At 41.4% G+C, this 13,343-nt stretch overlaps 1 protein-coding gene across 8 annotated transcripts in view; it reads right to left on the bottom strand.

Annotated features, from left to right (window-relative positions):
- The window catches only part of LOC119011321 (disks large-associated protein 1-like), a 115,320-nt gene that overhangs the window by 35,107 nt on the left and 66,870 nt on the right, over positions 1–13,343 (bottom strand). For all 8 annotated transcript variants that reach the window (XM_037084335.1, XM_037084334.1, XM_037084336.1 and 5 more), the window contains 2 exons: positions 3,670–3,865; positions 745–1,027 (listed from right to left, as the gene is read on the bottom strand). In XM_037084335.1, the coding sequence (XP_036940230.1) occupies positions 745–1,027; positions 3,670–3,865 (479 nt within the window). The remainder of the gene's footprint in view (positions 1–744; positions 1,028–3,669; positions 3,866–13,343) is intronic.

The following is a 13,343-nucleotide window of genomic DNA, read 5'->3' as shown; positions in this document are numbered from 1 at the left end:
CCCCTTGGCTCTGATTGGTTGTAGTGAGCAGCGTACTTTTGCAAATCAATTTACAGCCACTGGGTGGAACCACAGACATTTTTACTCAGCTGACCTGTATCTTATTCTACTGTCAGATCATAATGACAATTTTAGCATATACAACAAAAAAATGGTTACAGACTACAGCTTTAACTGAGGCAAGTGCAGCCTGCATTGCTTTGGTTTGGATAGCTGTTTTCCCTTAATAAATTAAATCATTAATTACAAACTGCTTTTTAAATTAACGCAGGATATCTTTGTCTGATACTGAAATTAGTTTGATGATCTGATAAGATTTAAGTGTGAGCAAGAAAAAGCAAAAACAAAAGAAATCTGTAAGGGGGCAAACACTTTTTCACAGCACTGTGCCTAACAGCATATCAAACTGGATAACTGACATTTAAAAATACCAGCTGTAAGTGATGAGGATAATTCCACACCTCCTTTACCAGCAGATGAAACTCTCCATGCTCCTCAAAATCACTGCTTGATGACTCAAGGTTGGTAATGACAAAATACAAGTAAAAAGTGCTCAGACTCGATCAGTCTGTTAAATTAAAAAAAACAGCTGTTCAGAACTATACTTTTTGCCTCCATGAGGCCCACACCTGTGTTAAATGTTAAAGAAGGTAGATGCAACCAATTAGAGCCTCTGTGAAAATCTCCCAAGGGGTATCAATAAAGGAACATCTTATCATCGATTCCTGCCTAAGAGTGCCTTACCTGTGCTGCTCTGGATGGTTCTGACGGTGGTAGCAGATGTGCGTGGTGGGGAGGATGGCAGCAGAAGCAGAGGCCTCCCCCCTTCTCCTTCCTCTTCCCCAGCACAGCCCTGGTCGATCGCCCTAACGTAGCTGTGGCTTCGCATCCTGAAGCACCCTGGCATAGGCAGAGTGTCCATGGTGTCCATGCTGTCCATGGCAGCCTCCATGGCCTGGGCCTGCATCTCACTGTAGACCTGCTCACACACTTGCTCAATCTGACCATTCACCTCCACCTCACTCAGCTGGAGGAGGAGAGGAGAGGAGAGGAGAGGAGAGGAGAGGAGAGGAGAGGAGAGGAGAGGTGAGGAGAGAAAGAGGGAGAAGGATGACGCATTGGGGAAATTCCTAGACCATTGCTATTCAAAATATCATAGATTCTTAAAATCAGATCAAATCAAGTTTATTTATATAGCCCAAAATCACAATCACATGCCTCAGCGGGCTCAACAAACTGTAACGTGAACAACATTCTCTGTCCTTAAGTCCTCGATTCGAGTGAGGAAAACCTTGACAGGGTACACTTTAGATGTGCAGGTCAAAAAGATATTGAGGGCTGGCAACTGCATTATTCTTTTTTGGCACTGTCATTAGCGTGTATGATGGAACTTAGCTCTCAGCTCTCTGAATCTATATAGCAGTACACAAGGTTGCAGTAGGGGGGTGGAGCCTGCTACCACAACATGGAGCAGATCAAATGCACCTGGAAGGCTTGATGCTGTCACAGTGGGCAGGGCCTTCCATTGCTATAGGGCTAGATCCTGCTGTTCCATTTGAGTCTGGCCTTTATCTGCTACAAAAGGCAAAAGTTGCTCTTGTCACAGTGGGTGGGATCAGTGCACCAGTTTTCACTAGGACAGTGTTACAAAACACCATAAAATAAAGGTGGAGTTTGGTGATGGGCTCATCACAGCACACTAGGTTTGCTGCTGCTTTAATGGATCAGGGCTGGGGCTGTTGCAGGGGACAGGGCTGTGACCATTACTGTGGCCGGAGCTGCAGCTCGTTAACCACACGGTCTTATCTATCTAAGTCATTTCATGCAGTAGATGACCCGAACAATCACTTCAAGGTAAACATGGATACAGCATCCAATGAATACTGCTCAGTGGCGGATGGGGCCAAAATAGACCAGCTTCCTGAGTGTAAAATACCTGGGATCTTCCAAACAAGTTGTGGATGGTGTGGCCCATACAGCATGCCACTAGAGCTTTACACTGGACGAGTGGATAATTTCCTTATTAGTGCGCCACTAACTTGAATCGGAATGAAATAACTTCATACAGACTTTTCAGTTGTTATTGGACTGAATGGATCAAATTCTGATAGTGAAAAGGGTCGTTTCACAGGGGCTGTGATGCTCAAAAAAATGTATACTCCATTTTACAGCCACATCTTTCCTAATGTGAGCTTTTTGGAAAAGCTTTGTGCCAGGGTAAGAGTTCAACCTAACATAACCAGCACACTGGCTGATTTCACACTGCACTGAGACAATACCTTCAACTCAATCCCCATTTTTTCCTAAACCCCTGCTGCAGGGGCATGTGGGTGTGACAATAACGTATTAAAGTGAATGGCCATAACTTACAAATTGCTCCTTTAAATAAGTGGAGGCATATATTTTTAAAAAAAAACTGCAACAAAGAAAAAGAAATAATAGCATACCTACTGAAACATCCCATTACTGGGATTCTATTTGTCATTTTTATTCCCCTAGTCTTTCTTGTCTCCAATCACTAAGCTTAAATTGCAGATAAATTGTAACTGACTGGATCTCGACTGCAAGACAAAAGCATATTGTGCAGGGTGGGGCTGACATTAGTCACATGCAGATGCATGCAGAGGGTAAAATTAAAATTGTTAATAAAGGCAACTCGGTGGGGAATTGGGTGAGTAATACAAGTGGAGGTTCAGGTAAGGTAAGGTGGGACAAATGAAGGCTTCGTGGGAACAGCATCATTTTGTGTGATGTATCACTAAAGTAAAGCTCAAACAGTAGTCTATCAGGAGAGGGTGTAACATACATTCATCCTATGTGCAGTAGGGAGGAGCCATTCACAGCTGCTGCAGTGAGATTCTTTACTAACCAATTATGTTGTCATTTTAAGTGCATGTTACCTCCAAATATAACTGAGAAATACTTACATTTTGTTAATGGTCAAGTGGCCAGGAAAATGCTGTCATTCGTGAATTATTTCCAACATTAAGTTAGATAAATATTCAAAAAATGTACTTGTCTCCATACTTTCAAATTTCTCGACTCCTAATGATGATGGACATTTTTACATCTTGCAGCACAGACACCACAGCTCCTCTGGACATAACAGAGCCTCACTGATATATTCAGGTTCTAAAACATAGCTTTCTGAAGCAGTTTAATCTTTAAGACCTTCTAACATAGCCATGTGATGCAGTCAAAAGCTCCAGAGCAAATGGTATAAGTGGACCTTGCAAGTATCGTAGGAAATTCCTCAATTTGATTGTGTTTAGTCCCACAGCAAAGCTGTGTTAAAATGCAGTAGAAGTTTCTTAAAACTGATAGTATGGTGAAATTGAGTGGTGTCTAATTATGAATGATGTTACATATTTCACAAGGTCTGTGTTCAAGGTCTGTGTTGGAAAATTGAGAACCTGTCCTCTCAAGATCGTGAGAGCAGTACAACTTGTCATACTGTGTTTTGTCTCTCAGATCTCCCAGATGCACAAATCATACCAAAGAGTAATGTCATTGTGTTGAAAAGGGGAGGATTTCTTCAGTCTGATTCCCCACATATTTCATTTTAACAGTTCAAACACTATTACATCAATCCAAGTCTTTCTGTATCTATGCTGAAATGATCAGGTGTGACATACTGTGAAGACAAAGGCAGCAGTGTTGGCAACCAACCTGACTGATGGTGCTCATGGCTCTCATGTAGCTTTCATTTCGTGAGCGGTATTGGGGTGAGGACAGCAGCGATTTGGGGTCGAGGAGGGTTTTGGGGTCCAGGGTATCCAGGCTTCTATTGATTGAAACCTCACTCACCGCACGCAGGTAACTGTGGCTCCTGATCTGCAGTTTGGGGGAATGCTCCGTTGAAATCCTGACACAGAGACAACAGAGATACTGTGTTATACACACAGTGTACATTGTGTTTACCATCCATGTTACATGGGAAACCACAAAATTCAACCACATGCACATGGTGGTTCAGGAATGCAGCTACTGAATTTCTTTAAACATGAAGATAATGGTCTATCAACCACAGCAGCTTCTGAGCCAGCCACAATCTCTGCTGTGGTAAATCTATGACATACAATCAACTCAGACTAGGGCAAAAATCATACATGGTATGGGATTAATTAATTTATGGTCAAAAACTCATATGGCAATTATTTTGACGGATATTGCAATTGCAGTATGACTCAAAAATATTGAGAATGATCATTTTTACATCACATAATTAACTGAAACAAGCAAAATAAAACTATATTATGATGATGTGACATTTGCTGGTATCTGTACTACATAAACGTGTTTTCTTACATCTGTAAGAAAAACAAGATCGGTAGGCCAGGACATCGCTGCACCACAACAGTACTTCATTATAAAGCTGTTTTGTCAGGCATTATACCTTAATCAGAACACTGCAGCTTCAGTGATTTGAATATTGCACTTTGCCATATTGCAATTTCAATAAAGTTTCAATTGACTGTGAAGCCCTTTCTCAGAGAGTGGTTTGTAAATCCTTGTCTTCAGCTGTAGTATGATGGTTCAGTCAGTGTGTTTCTAGTATATGGTTTTATCAATATCCATGTCCAGGTATCGGATCAAGCAATCTGTGCACCAATTAAAAAGCATCTTTCTGTAAAATAAAAAAGTGTCAGTCTAACATATGGTTTCCTTGTGGCAGTGTCAAAAATGAAAAAAATAATAAAAATAATAAGACAATTAAACTTTGAAATGATGGTTATTTTAATGTATAGGGCACTAAACATTTCTTAACTGATGCTTTTAATAGCTGTGAACACATCTGACCCAGATTCAGGCTAATATCAGATAAGTTAATATAAATGCTACTGTAATACTCAGGGCCGTTTCAGTCTTTTTGGGGGCCCTATGCAAGATGCTGTCTGGAGCCACTATTTTGTCAAACTAGATGACAACCTATTACATTTCAAGAGGAAAACAGGCCAGAGTCCTGAAAACATCTCTCAAATTAAAATCAGTTGACCCACCCAAATAAGCTGAACTGATAGAGAATGATAATACAAGGTAAACAATGGGGATCCTCTATAGGTCAGTAATTGAAACTGATGCAGTGTTTTTCAAACATGTTTATTTTAAAGCATTTTTAAACTTAAACATCCTGGTCTGGTGGTGCTGAAAGCGGCCCTGCTGCCTCCTGGTCCGCAGCTCCAAAATATTTCAGAATTACTCCTGCAAAGACAAAACTCCTCAGGTTAGCTAGCAAAATAGGTCCTAAGCAGATATTCATACCATATAGTTGAGTTATGTTACACTAATGCAGAAAATAGTCTGTTTTTATATTAAACATTGCAATATACAGTAAAGTGTCCCTTTAAAGCATGCACCCATTTTCAAAGTTTTCGACACATTGTACCTGTTAGAGTAATAAAAGTAGTCCAGTACCCTATGTATATTTCACAGGGTATTACAAAGTGGACTACTTGTGCCTAACTGATGATATGGTCTTAAGCTATATTCTGTGGGCAGAACTAACGGTCATATATAGAATAGTTTACTTAATAATAAATTGCTTGAATTTGTGTTATTATGATTCTTTTTAAATAAAACAGTAATACATCAAAGACATAACTAAACTGTAGGAATGTCACAATAATTGTCACAATAAATATTCTAATACATGTGGTAAAGACAGACGCAACTAACTCAGTAGAGTTAACAATAATCCACTCAGAGCAATAATCCACTGCCACGATAGTCCATAATAATCCACGATACAAATGACTCATATGTATTAGTGTTGTTTAGCACACTTCACATTAGAGACCTAGAAACTGAGGACACACTAAAATAATCCTAAAGTAAAGTTACCTGTCAAATATTGAACAGCAGAGGAGGTCTATGATGGACCAGCAGCTCCCACTGGACGAGGATACAGCAGACATGACAGACATCTGCCTAACAACACACCCTGCCTCACAGTCAGTCAGTCTGATGGCATTCACATGTGACATATACATTTTATTTTAGCCATTTCCTAAGGCAAACATTTAAGCTAGCTAAAAATTCGTCAATAAAGCTCCCTTCCACCCACATCATGAAAACAACTCAACTCAACTCAACTCAATTTTATTTATAAAGCCCTTTAAAAACAGCTGCAGCTGACACAAAGTGCTGTACATAAAATAGGACATGAAATAAGACATATAAAACAAAGAACAATATAAAAACAATAATAAACGATAAAACAATGTTAAAATAATATTAAAGCAAAAACAGAAACAGAGTCTCATGCTGGATTAAAAGCCAAGGAATAAAAATGGGTCTTAAGACGTTTTTTAAAAACGGACAGTGAAGGGGCTTGTCTAATACATAACGGGAGGTCATTCCACAATTTAGGACCAGCAACAGAGAAGGCTCTATCCCCTCTGAGCTTCCGTTTGGCCCTTGGTAACTCCAGGAGCAGCTGATCAGCTGACCTGAGGCACCGGGCAGGAGTGTATGGGCGGAGCAGCTCAGAGAGGTAAGGCGGGGCGAGACCATTTAAGGATTTAAAAACAAATAAAAGAATCTTAAAATGGACTCTAAAGTGCACAGGCAGCCAGTGGAGAGAGGCTAAAATGGGAGTAATGTGCTCCCTCTTACGCGTTCCAGTCAGGAGGCGAGCAGCAGCATTTTGAACTAACTGGAGACGCGCCAGGGAGGACTGGCTGACTCCAAGATAAAGTGCGTTACAATAATCCAGCCGCGATGTAATGAAGGCGTGGATTACTGTTTCAAAGTGCTTTTGTGCAAGGAAGGGCTTCACCTTTGCCAGCTGCCTAAGGTGAAAGAAGCTGGACTTAACTATTGCACCGATTTGCCGGTCAAGTTTAAAATCACTGTCCATCTTAAAACCCAGGTTTGTAACTGTTTGCTTCCTGTAAGGCAGCAAGGGGCCCAAGTCAACAGGAAGTGGTTCACAAGAGCCACTGGGACTGAACACCATCACTTCTGTTTTATTTTCATTAAATTTTAAAAAGTTCAAAGACATCCAGGCTTTAATGTCTTCAAGACATAACAGAAGTGGTTTCAAGGAAAACCCGTCCTTCTTCTTCAGTGGCATATAAATCTGGGTATCATCAGCGTAACAATGAAAAGAGATACCATGTTTTCTCAGGATGGAACCCAGGGGCAGCAAGTACAGTGAGAAAAGCAGGGGCCCTAAAATTGAACCCTGTGGAACCCCATATGACAGCGGAGCAGAGCGGGACTCAGAACCACCAAGGCTTACGCACATAGTCCTGTTTGCCAGGTAGGACCTGAAGCAGTCCAAGGCGGTACCAGAGATGCCTACTAGCTGCAACCGATGCACTAAAATGCTGTGGTCCACGGTATCAAAAGCTGAACTTAAGTCAAGGAGTAGAAGGGTTACATAGTCTCCAGAGTCATTTGCCAAAAGGATATCATTAAAAACTCTTAATAGAGCTGACTCTGTGCTATGTAGTGTTTTAAATCCGGACTGGAATACCTCCAGGACCTCGTGCTCATCCAGAAACGATTTCAATTGAGTATACATAACTTTTTCCAGGATTTTTGAAATGAAAGGCAGTTTGGAAATGGGTCTAAAATTGGCTAGCACACCAGGGTCAAGACTGTGTTTCTTGAGAAGGGGTTGCACCACAGCATGTTTAAAACTTTGGGGGACAACACCAGAAGACAGACTGCTGTTGATAATGGCCAGAACCGTCTGCCCTATACTGGGGAAAACATCTTTAAAAAAGTGGGGCGGGATAGAGTCACGGGGAGAACCTGATGGTTTAATCCGGTCAACCACATGTTCTAAGGCCTTCAGAGACACAGGCTCAAACAAATCAAATACAGCCAAGCAAGGGACAAGGTCAGAGGGGTCAGATGCAGGAGTAGGGATGAGAGCCCTTGCAGTAGAAACCTTGTCAATAAAAAACTGCAATAAAAAACAGACCTTACCTTTATCCTGTGAGTGTTTTCCTCCATCTAGTTTCTTTTTTTTCTATTTTCAGGCCATTAATGGCCGGTACCCGCTGCTCAGCGCAACTCGCCTCACCTCTCCTCGTTTTTTATTACGGGTCGTCATAGCAACGCGGCAGTAGATACCAGATCTGACCAATCAGCTGGCGTACGTATCGCCTTGGCTTGCTTGGAACCTCAGCAGAGATGCTACAAATAAAAGTGCCAGGTACTTCCACACCTTTTCCTTTGGGTCACTCCTCAGATATTGAGGCCGGACTTACAACTTAAGGGGGCCCCCTAGTGGTGCGGGGGCCCAATGCATCCGCCTAGTCCGCTTACAGAAAGAAACGGCTCTGCTGTAAAGCTTTCATAACGGCCTGGGCGAACCTCACCTCCAGCCCCCCCCCCCCCCAAAAAAAAATAGACATAAAAGAAAACTCAAATGACTTATTTATTAAATTAATTGTTGGAAATTCAGAACCACACACACAGTAACAGCTATAATAAAAAAAATATATATACAATCATAAATACAAATAACTACCAACAATCATAAGAACTAGTATATTAGAATGAAATATAAATAAAATAAAGAATCAAATTGCTAAATTGTACAAATCCTTCATCACACCAATATAATAACACACTTAAGAATGTAATAATTTTACTACACTATGAATAATAAATACCAACCAACTTCTGGATATATTTTCCCCACTAACCAATGACTTCCTGAAGTATTGATGGTGGCAACTTCTTCCATCACTGTCGTTTCTAGGGAATACAAAGTGACTTGGTCCCCTGGAAACCAGTTGTGTCTGAATTCTCACAGTCAGAACTGAAGGCCAGTTAGCAGGTCAGTGCACAGAGGCTCATCCTCAGTAGATGATCCTGCTCCAGGCATTTCTAATGGAGAGCACAAGGGCATTAGTATACACACATTATTCACAGCGATTATAGTGGTGGAACATCACACATACCCACTGATAATAACATTATAACTGTCTGCAAAATGCTTTGCAGGGATGCACACACACACACACACATACACACAAACACACTCACAGACATATGTGCACACAAACTCACCTGAGTTTTGCTGGGGAGAAGTAGAGGTAAATGGGTCTTCATCCTCAGGATCAGACAGAATTTGTGGAGTCGTGTGTTTCTGCAGAGGCAGATGGTTCCTCATCCTGGCTGGTTGAGGGTGCTACAAGATATTTAAAAGGTGCCCCTGCATTTGCGCTAAAATACAAAATATATGATCAGTGCATGAAAAGCACGATTAAATAAACATATTATTAAGCATAATTTATCCAACTTTTAGAACAGGAAAAAAATAAATAACACAAGCGCCTTGGTTAATGGCTACTTATATACATGACACGCTTCAAATGACTCAGAAATCTATATCACAAAATATCAGTGCAATACACGTCTTCTGAATTAGCGTACAGACAGACGCAACGTTTACCAAACACTATGTGAGCTAGTCATGTTGTGTTACATTCACGTAATTAAGGTGAAATTAATTAGATATAATGTTTGCTAGTCAGCTGCATTGAAAACGGATGCTGTCATCATCTACTATTATAGCCAGCAATTTAGCAACAAGCTAACAAACATACAAGTTAGCTTATACTAATTAACATCATTTCATTTCATTACATGCATGATCATACTCATGTACACATGCTCCACACCTTTATCTTTTGCTTGTTTCTCCTCTTCTCCGTTTCCCTTTTTCCAGAACTGGGCACCTGATGGCTGTGTCCTCTTCCTATCCATTTGTTTACCTGACACTCGGGAATCAACACGTGACCCCTCTCAACACCGTCAACCAAGAGTTAAGACTAAACCACCTCGTTTTGTAATATATTTCACTATTTAACCAAACCCCGAAAAATAACGTATGTGTAACTATGGGCTTTCATTCACAATGTTATTATGACTGATATGTGCTATATGTGGAAGGAATTTGTGACATGATTGACTTTATTTTACTACAATCTTATTACTTGGGTGGCTGCCCATACTGACCATATGAGAAACCGCACCTGACCACAGATCACTGCAGATTAGTTAACTGTGGCTAGTGGAGGCATACTGGCTAAACCTGATGGATCACTACAAATCTCTACAGATTTCCACAGATCAATACAGACCGCCACAGATCTCCATGGATCATCAGCGATAAACATAAATCATCACAGATCCCTACAGGTTACCATCGATAACTGTAGGTTACATTGTTAAGCTGGTTTTGCGTGAAGAGACTATCTCTTGCAAAGAACAGAGGCCGTCTCAGAATCCCAAACCCATCAAGGGTGCTTTCGCCTCACACACCCCAATGGGCTTGGATCCATGCTACAGTCAAACTATGTCCAAGATGTGCAAACCCCTATGCTGGTAGGACAGCCTGATGTTGCCACTGTATGCTTAGGTGTCAGACACAACATAACACCTTACTGGCCCTGCAAGACACCATGGTCAGTGACTACATGTTTGAATGGTCCACTCAGGCTAGTCTGCCAAATGCAATGCTGACTGATTCAAGTGGCCTCCCAAAACAGGCTACCAAAGCAGGACTGGGGGACCATAGGCTGTGCCTACTCCTGAGATAGGGAGCAATGGTTTTCTTTTATAACTACAGTGATATAAGTTGTGTAGACACTCCTACCACCAGTTCATGTGTCAAACTGGAAAGGCGAGGGGAGCCAAGGCCTCCCTGTCTGTGGATGTAAGATGTTGCAGCCATGGTGTCTGACCTCAGCTGCATATGGTGAACTTCAGGTACATACCAGCCAATCGTCCTGGCAGTTTAGAATTCCAACACTTCAAGCAGAGGCCCAAGGATTGCATCCATGCTCCTGTCTTTTTTGTGAGCCATCAAGATCCCAAAGGAGAGGACATAAAATTTGTAAACTTTGTCACAGGTAAACCTCAGGAACACCTGAAACCAACTAGGGGTCTGCGCCCAAGGCTGCCCAGGCCATGTGACAGGTTAAGCAGATGCAGAGGCTGTCCTTTCTGGTCTCTCTGGCACCAGGAGGAAGGCAGGCTGCCTCTCTCTGACTGAGGGCTTCCAGCCTGAGGGATGCTGATATGCGTCCACCCCGGTGGCAGCCAAAAGTACCAGACACCTCTTATGCACAATGGTGGGCCTTTTTAGCTCGCTGGAGTGATGCCATAGCCTCCTGGCCTAACATGGCTGATAGCTCTACAGGCAGCTTCCCCAAACATGCTCCGTCCTTCTGCTGCAGCCTGGATTGGAACAATCAGAAACTGCAGCCATATCCTTCTTCACACATCCTTCCTCTGCCTGCTCCTTCATCAGCCTACGTTGATACAGTGAGAATGGTCCCTGTGTTTGCCAGTTGGGAAGCCATGGCCTTGTGCATCTTAGACAAAATGGCAGCATTCATTTTACGTTTTGCAGTTTCTACTGGAAGTGTCTGGTACACCCAGTATGGACTTCGGAGCTTAAATCAAAGCTGCTATAACCTGAACCACTTGGGGTAACTGGCCACAACAGATGCTCTCCCGGTTTCTAGTGGCAGCACTCTCTGACCCACACTGCAAGCTTAGCTCCTCCCTCTTGGAATGGCAGGGCTGCTCTATTAAAACTGTCACTGTCTGTATGCTGTCTGGACATCTGACCTGAGTGGAACAGAACTACTTCACTCTTCAGGTCTGTTTGACTGTGGGTTGCTGGGACACATATCACTATCGTTAAGACAGGTGGTCAACAGGTCACTGTCAGATTTGTCTTCATCTTGCTTTGGATTATGCCACACCTTTCCTATCACTTACTGTTAGGTTTACAGGGTGTCATTATTTAGCTTTTATCACTAACAATGGTGTGTTATCACAGCCAGTTACTCAAGCCGCCTGTTTCCATCTACAGACGTAGTTTGAGCAATATTTTCTTTCCCCACACATTTGTTTTTTGGCTTTTGTTTTTGCCAGATGTTCCTTTTCCAAATAAAAATAACCACATAATACAGTGCATAAAAAAGTCAGGTCAAAGTGCAGATTTTGTCAAATGGAAAGAAAGAAATTGAAAACATCTCTTATGAAGGGTTATGAGGGGATTACATGCTGTTGCTGTGAGTGTTACCCCTTTGTTGAGAGTGAGAAACACCCAGTCTAGCTGAGCTTTTACAGTTACAAAAATGTGAAATTTTAAACCACAGTTAATAGTGTATTCAGTTCATTGCTGCATCCCTAGACCTGTTCCAAAAACTCATCAATCTAATTTTAAGTATGTAAGATAAGATTTACCAGCACTAAAGCAAATATGTCATCAAGGAGAAAGAAATCATGATTACTTAATAAATAAACTGTTTGTGATTCACTTTTACAACTTACTTTCTCCAAGGTGGTACCAATCTGTGTTTATAGATAAAAGCTTTTATTCATGCTTCATCTGTAGCACTTTCTATATCAGTGATTGAAGAAAACTAATTTCCTGTGGGCTTATTAAAGTTCTATCTTATCTTATCGCCTGTGTTGATGACCTGACTTTCATATCGGGAACAGGAGTTATAAGGAGCACAGAGGCTGTCAAGACACTGACTGCAGCGCCAGACTGTTTCAACATTAGTAAGTGGGAAATATGTGTATCTGTGTGTATTTTTAACAAGACCTCTAGATCATTTCCAGCTGTGTTTAAAGCGACCAAAACAGGTATTTCATGCCAAAAGATGAACTTTATCTTACCCTCACCAAGTGTTTTTGTGCCTAAACCTACCAGATCATATGCATAGCTTTGCCACAACATAGTTGATAATGTAAGCTGAGGATTTGTGAAGTTCATCGTATCCGTGCTTGGCAGAAATGTACATTGCGAACATTTATTCCAGTGATAAAAGCAACACAAAGAACTGATATTACAATGATTTAAACACAGAAACACACACACTGTTAACTGATGAACAATGCCATGTATGAGCATGCGACCTGGTGAACCCTCCTCCCGTACAATACACTGCCAAGGTAATGAAAATTAAAAGAAATAAAAAACTGATTAATGATCATAATGAGCAGCAACTGTCTGTTCCACCTCTGGTTTTTACTGATCTAAGTTCATCCCGACGACCCCCATCTGTTCCTTAATTAGCTAATCAACGTACTGTTAAAGCGAACACCACATCCTGCTGCAGGCTTTGTATGGTCGTAACACAGATTCAGACACCAAATGTGGAGGATCACAGAATGAAATCAACTGATTCTACTGAATTCATTAAAAGCAGGTTACATTGTGTAAAGCCTCTGTTTCCTAAGTCACTGTACCAAAAGGTCTTCTAAAAATGTCTACTATCAGATTTCTTTAATGAAGGGTAAGAACAAACTGATAAAGAAAAATAAATCCAAGTTCATGGCCATAAATAATGTTAGAA

This window comes from Acanthopagrus latus, chromosome 21, assembly GCF_904848185.1.
Source record: "Acanthopagrus latus isolate v.2019 chromosome 21, fAcaLat1.1, whole genome shotgun sequence".
Taxonomy (NCBI): domain Eukaryota; kingdom Metazoa; phylum Chordata; class Actinopteri; order Spariformes; family Sparidae; genus Acanthopagrus; species Acanthopagrus latus.
This window is presented reverse-complemented; position numbering and strand designations above follow the sequence as displayed.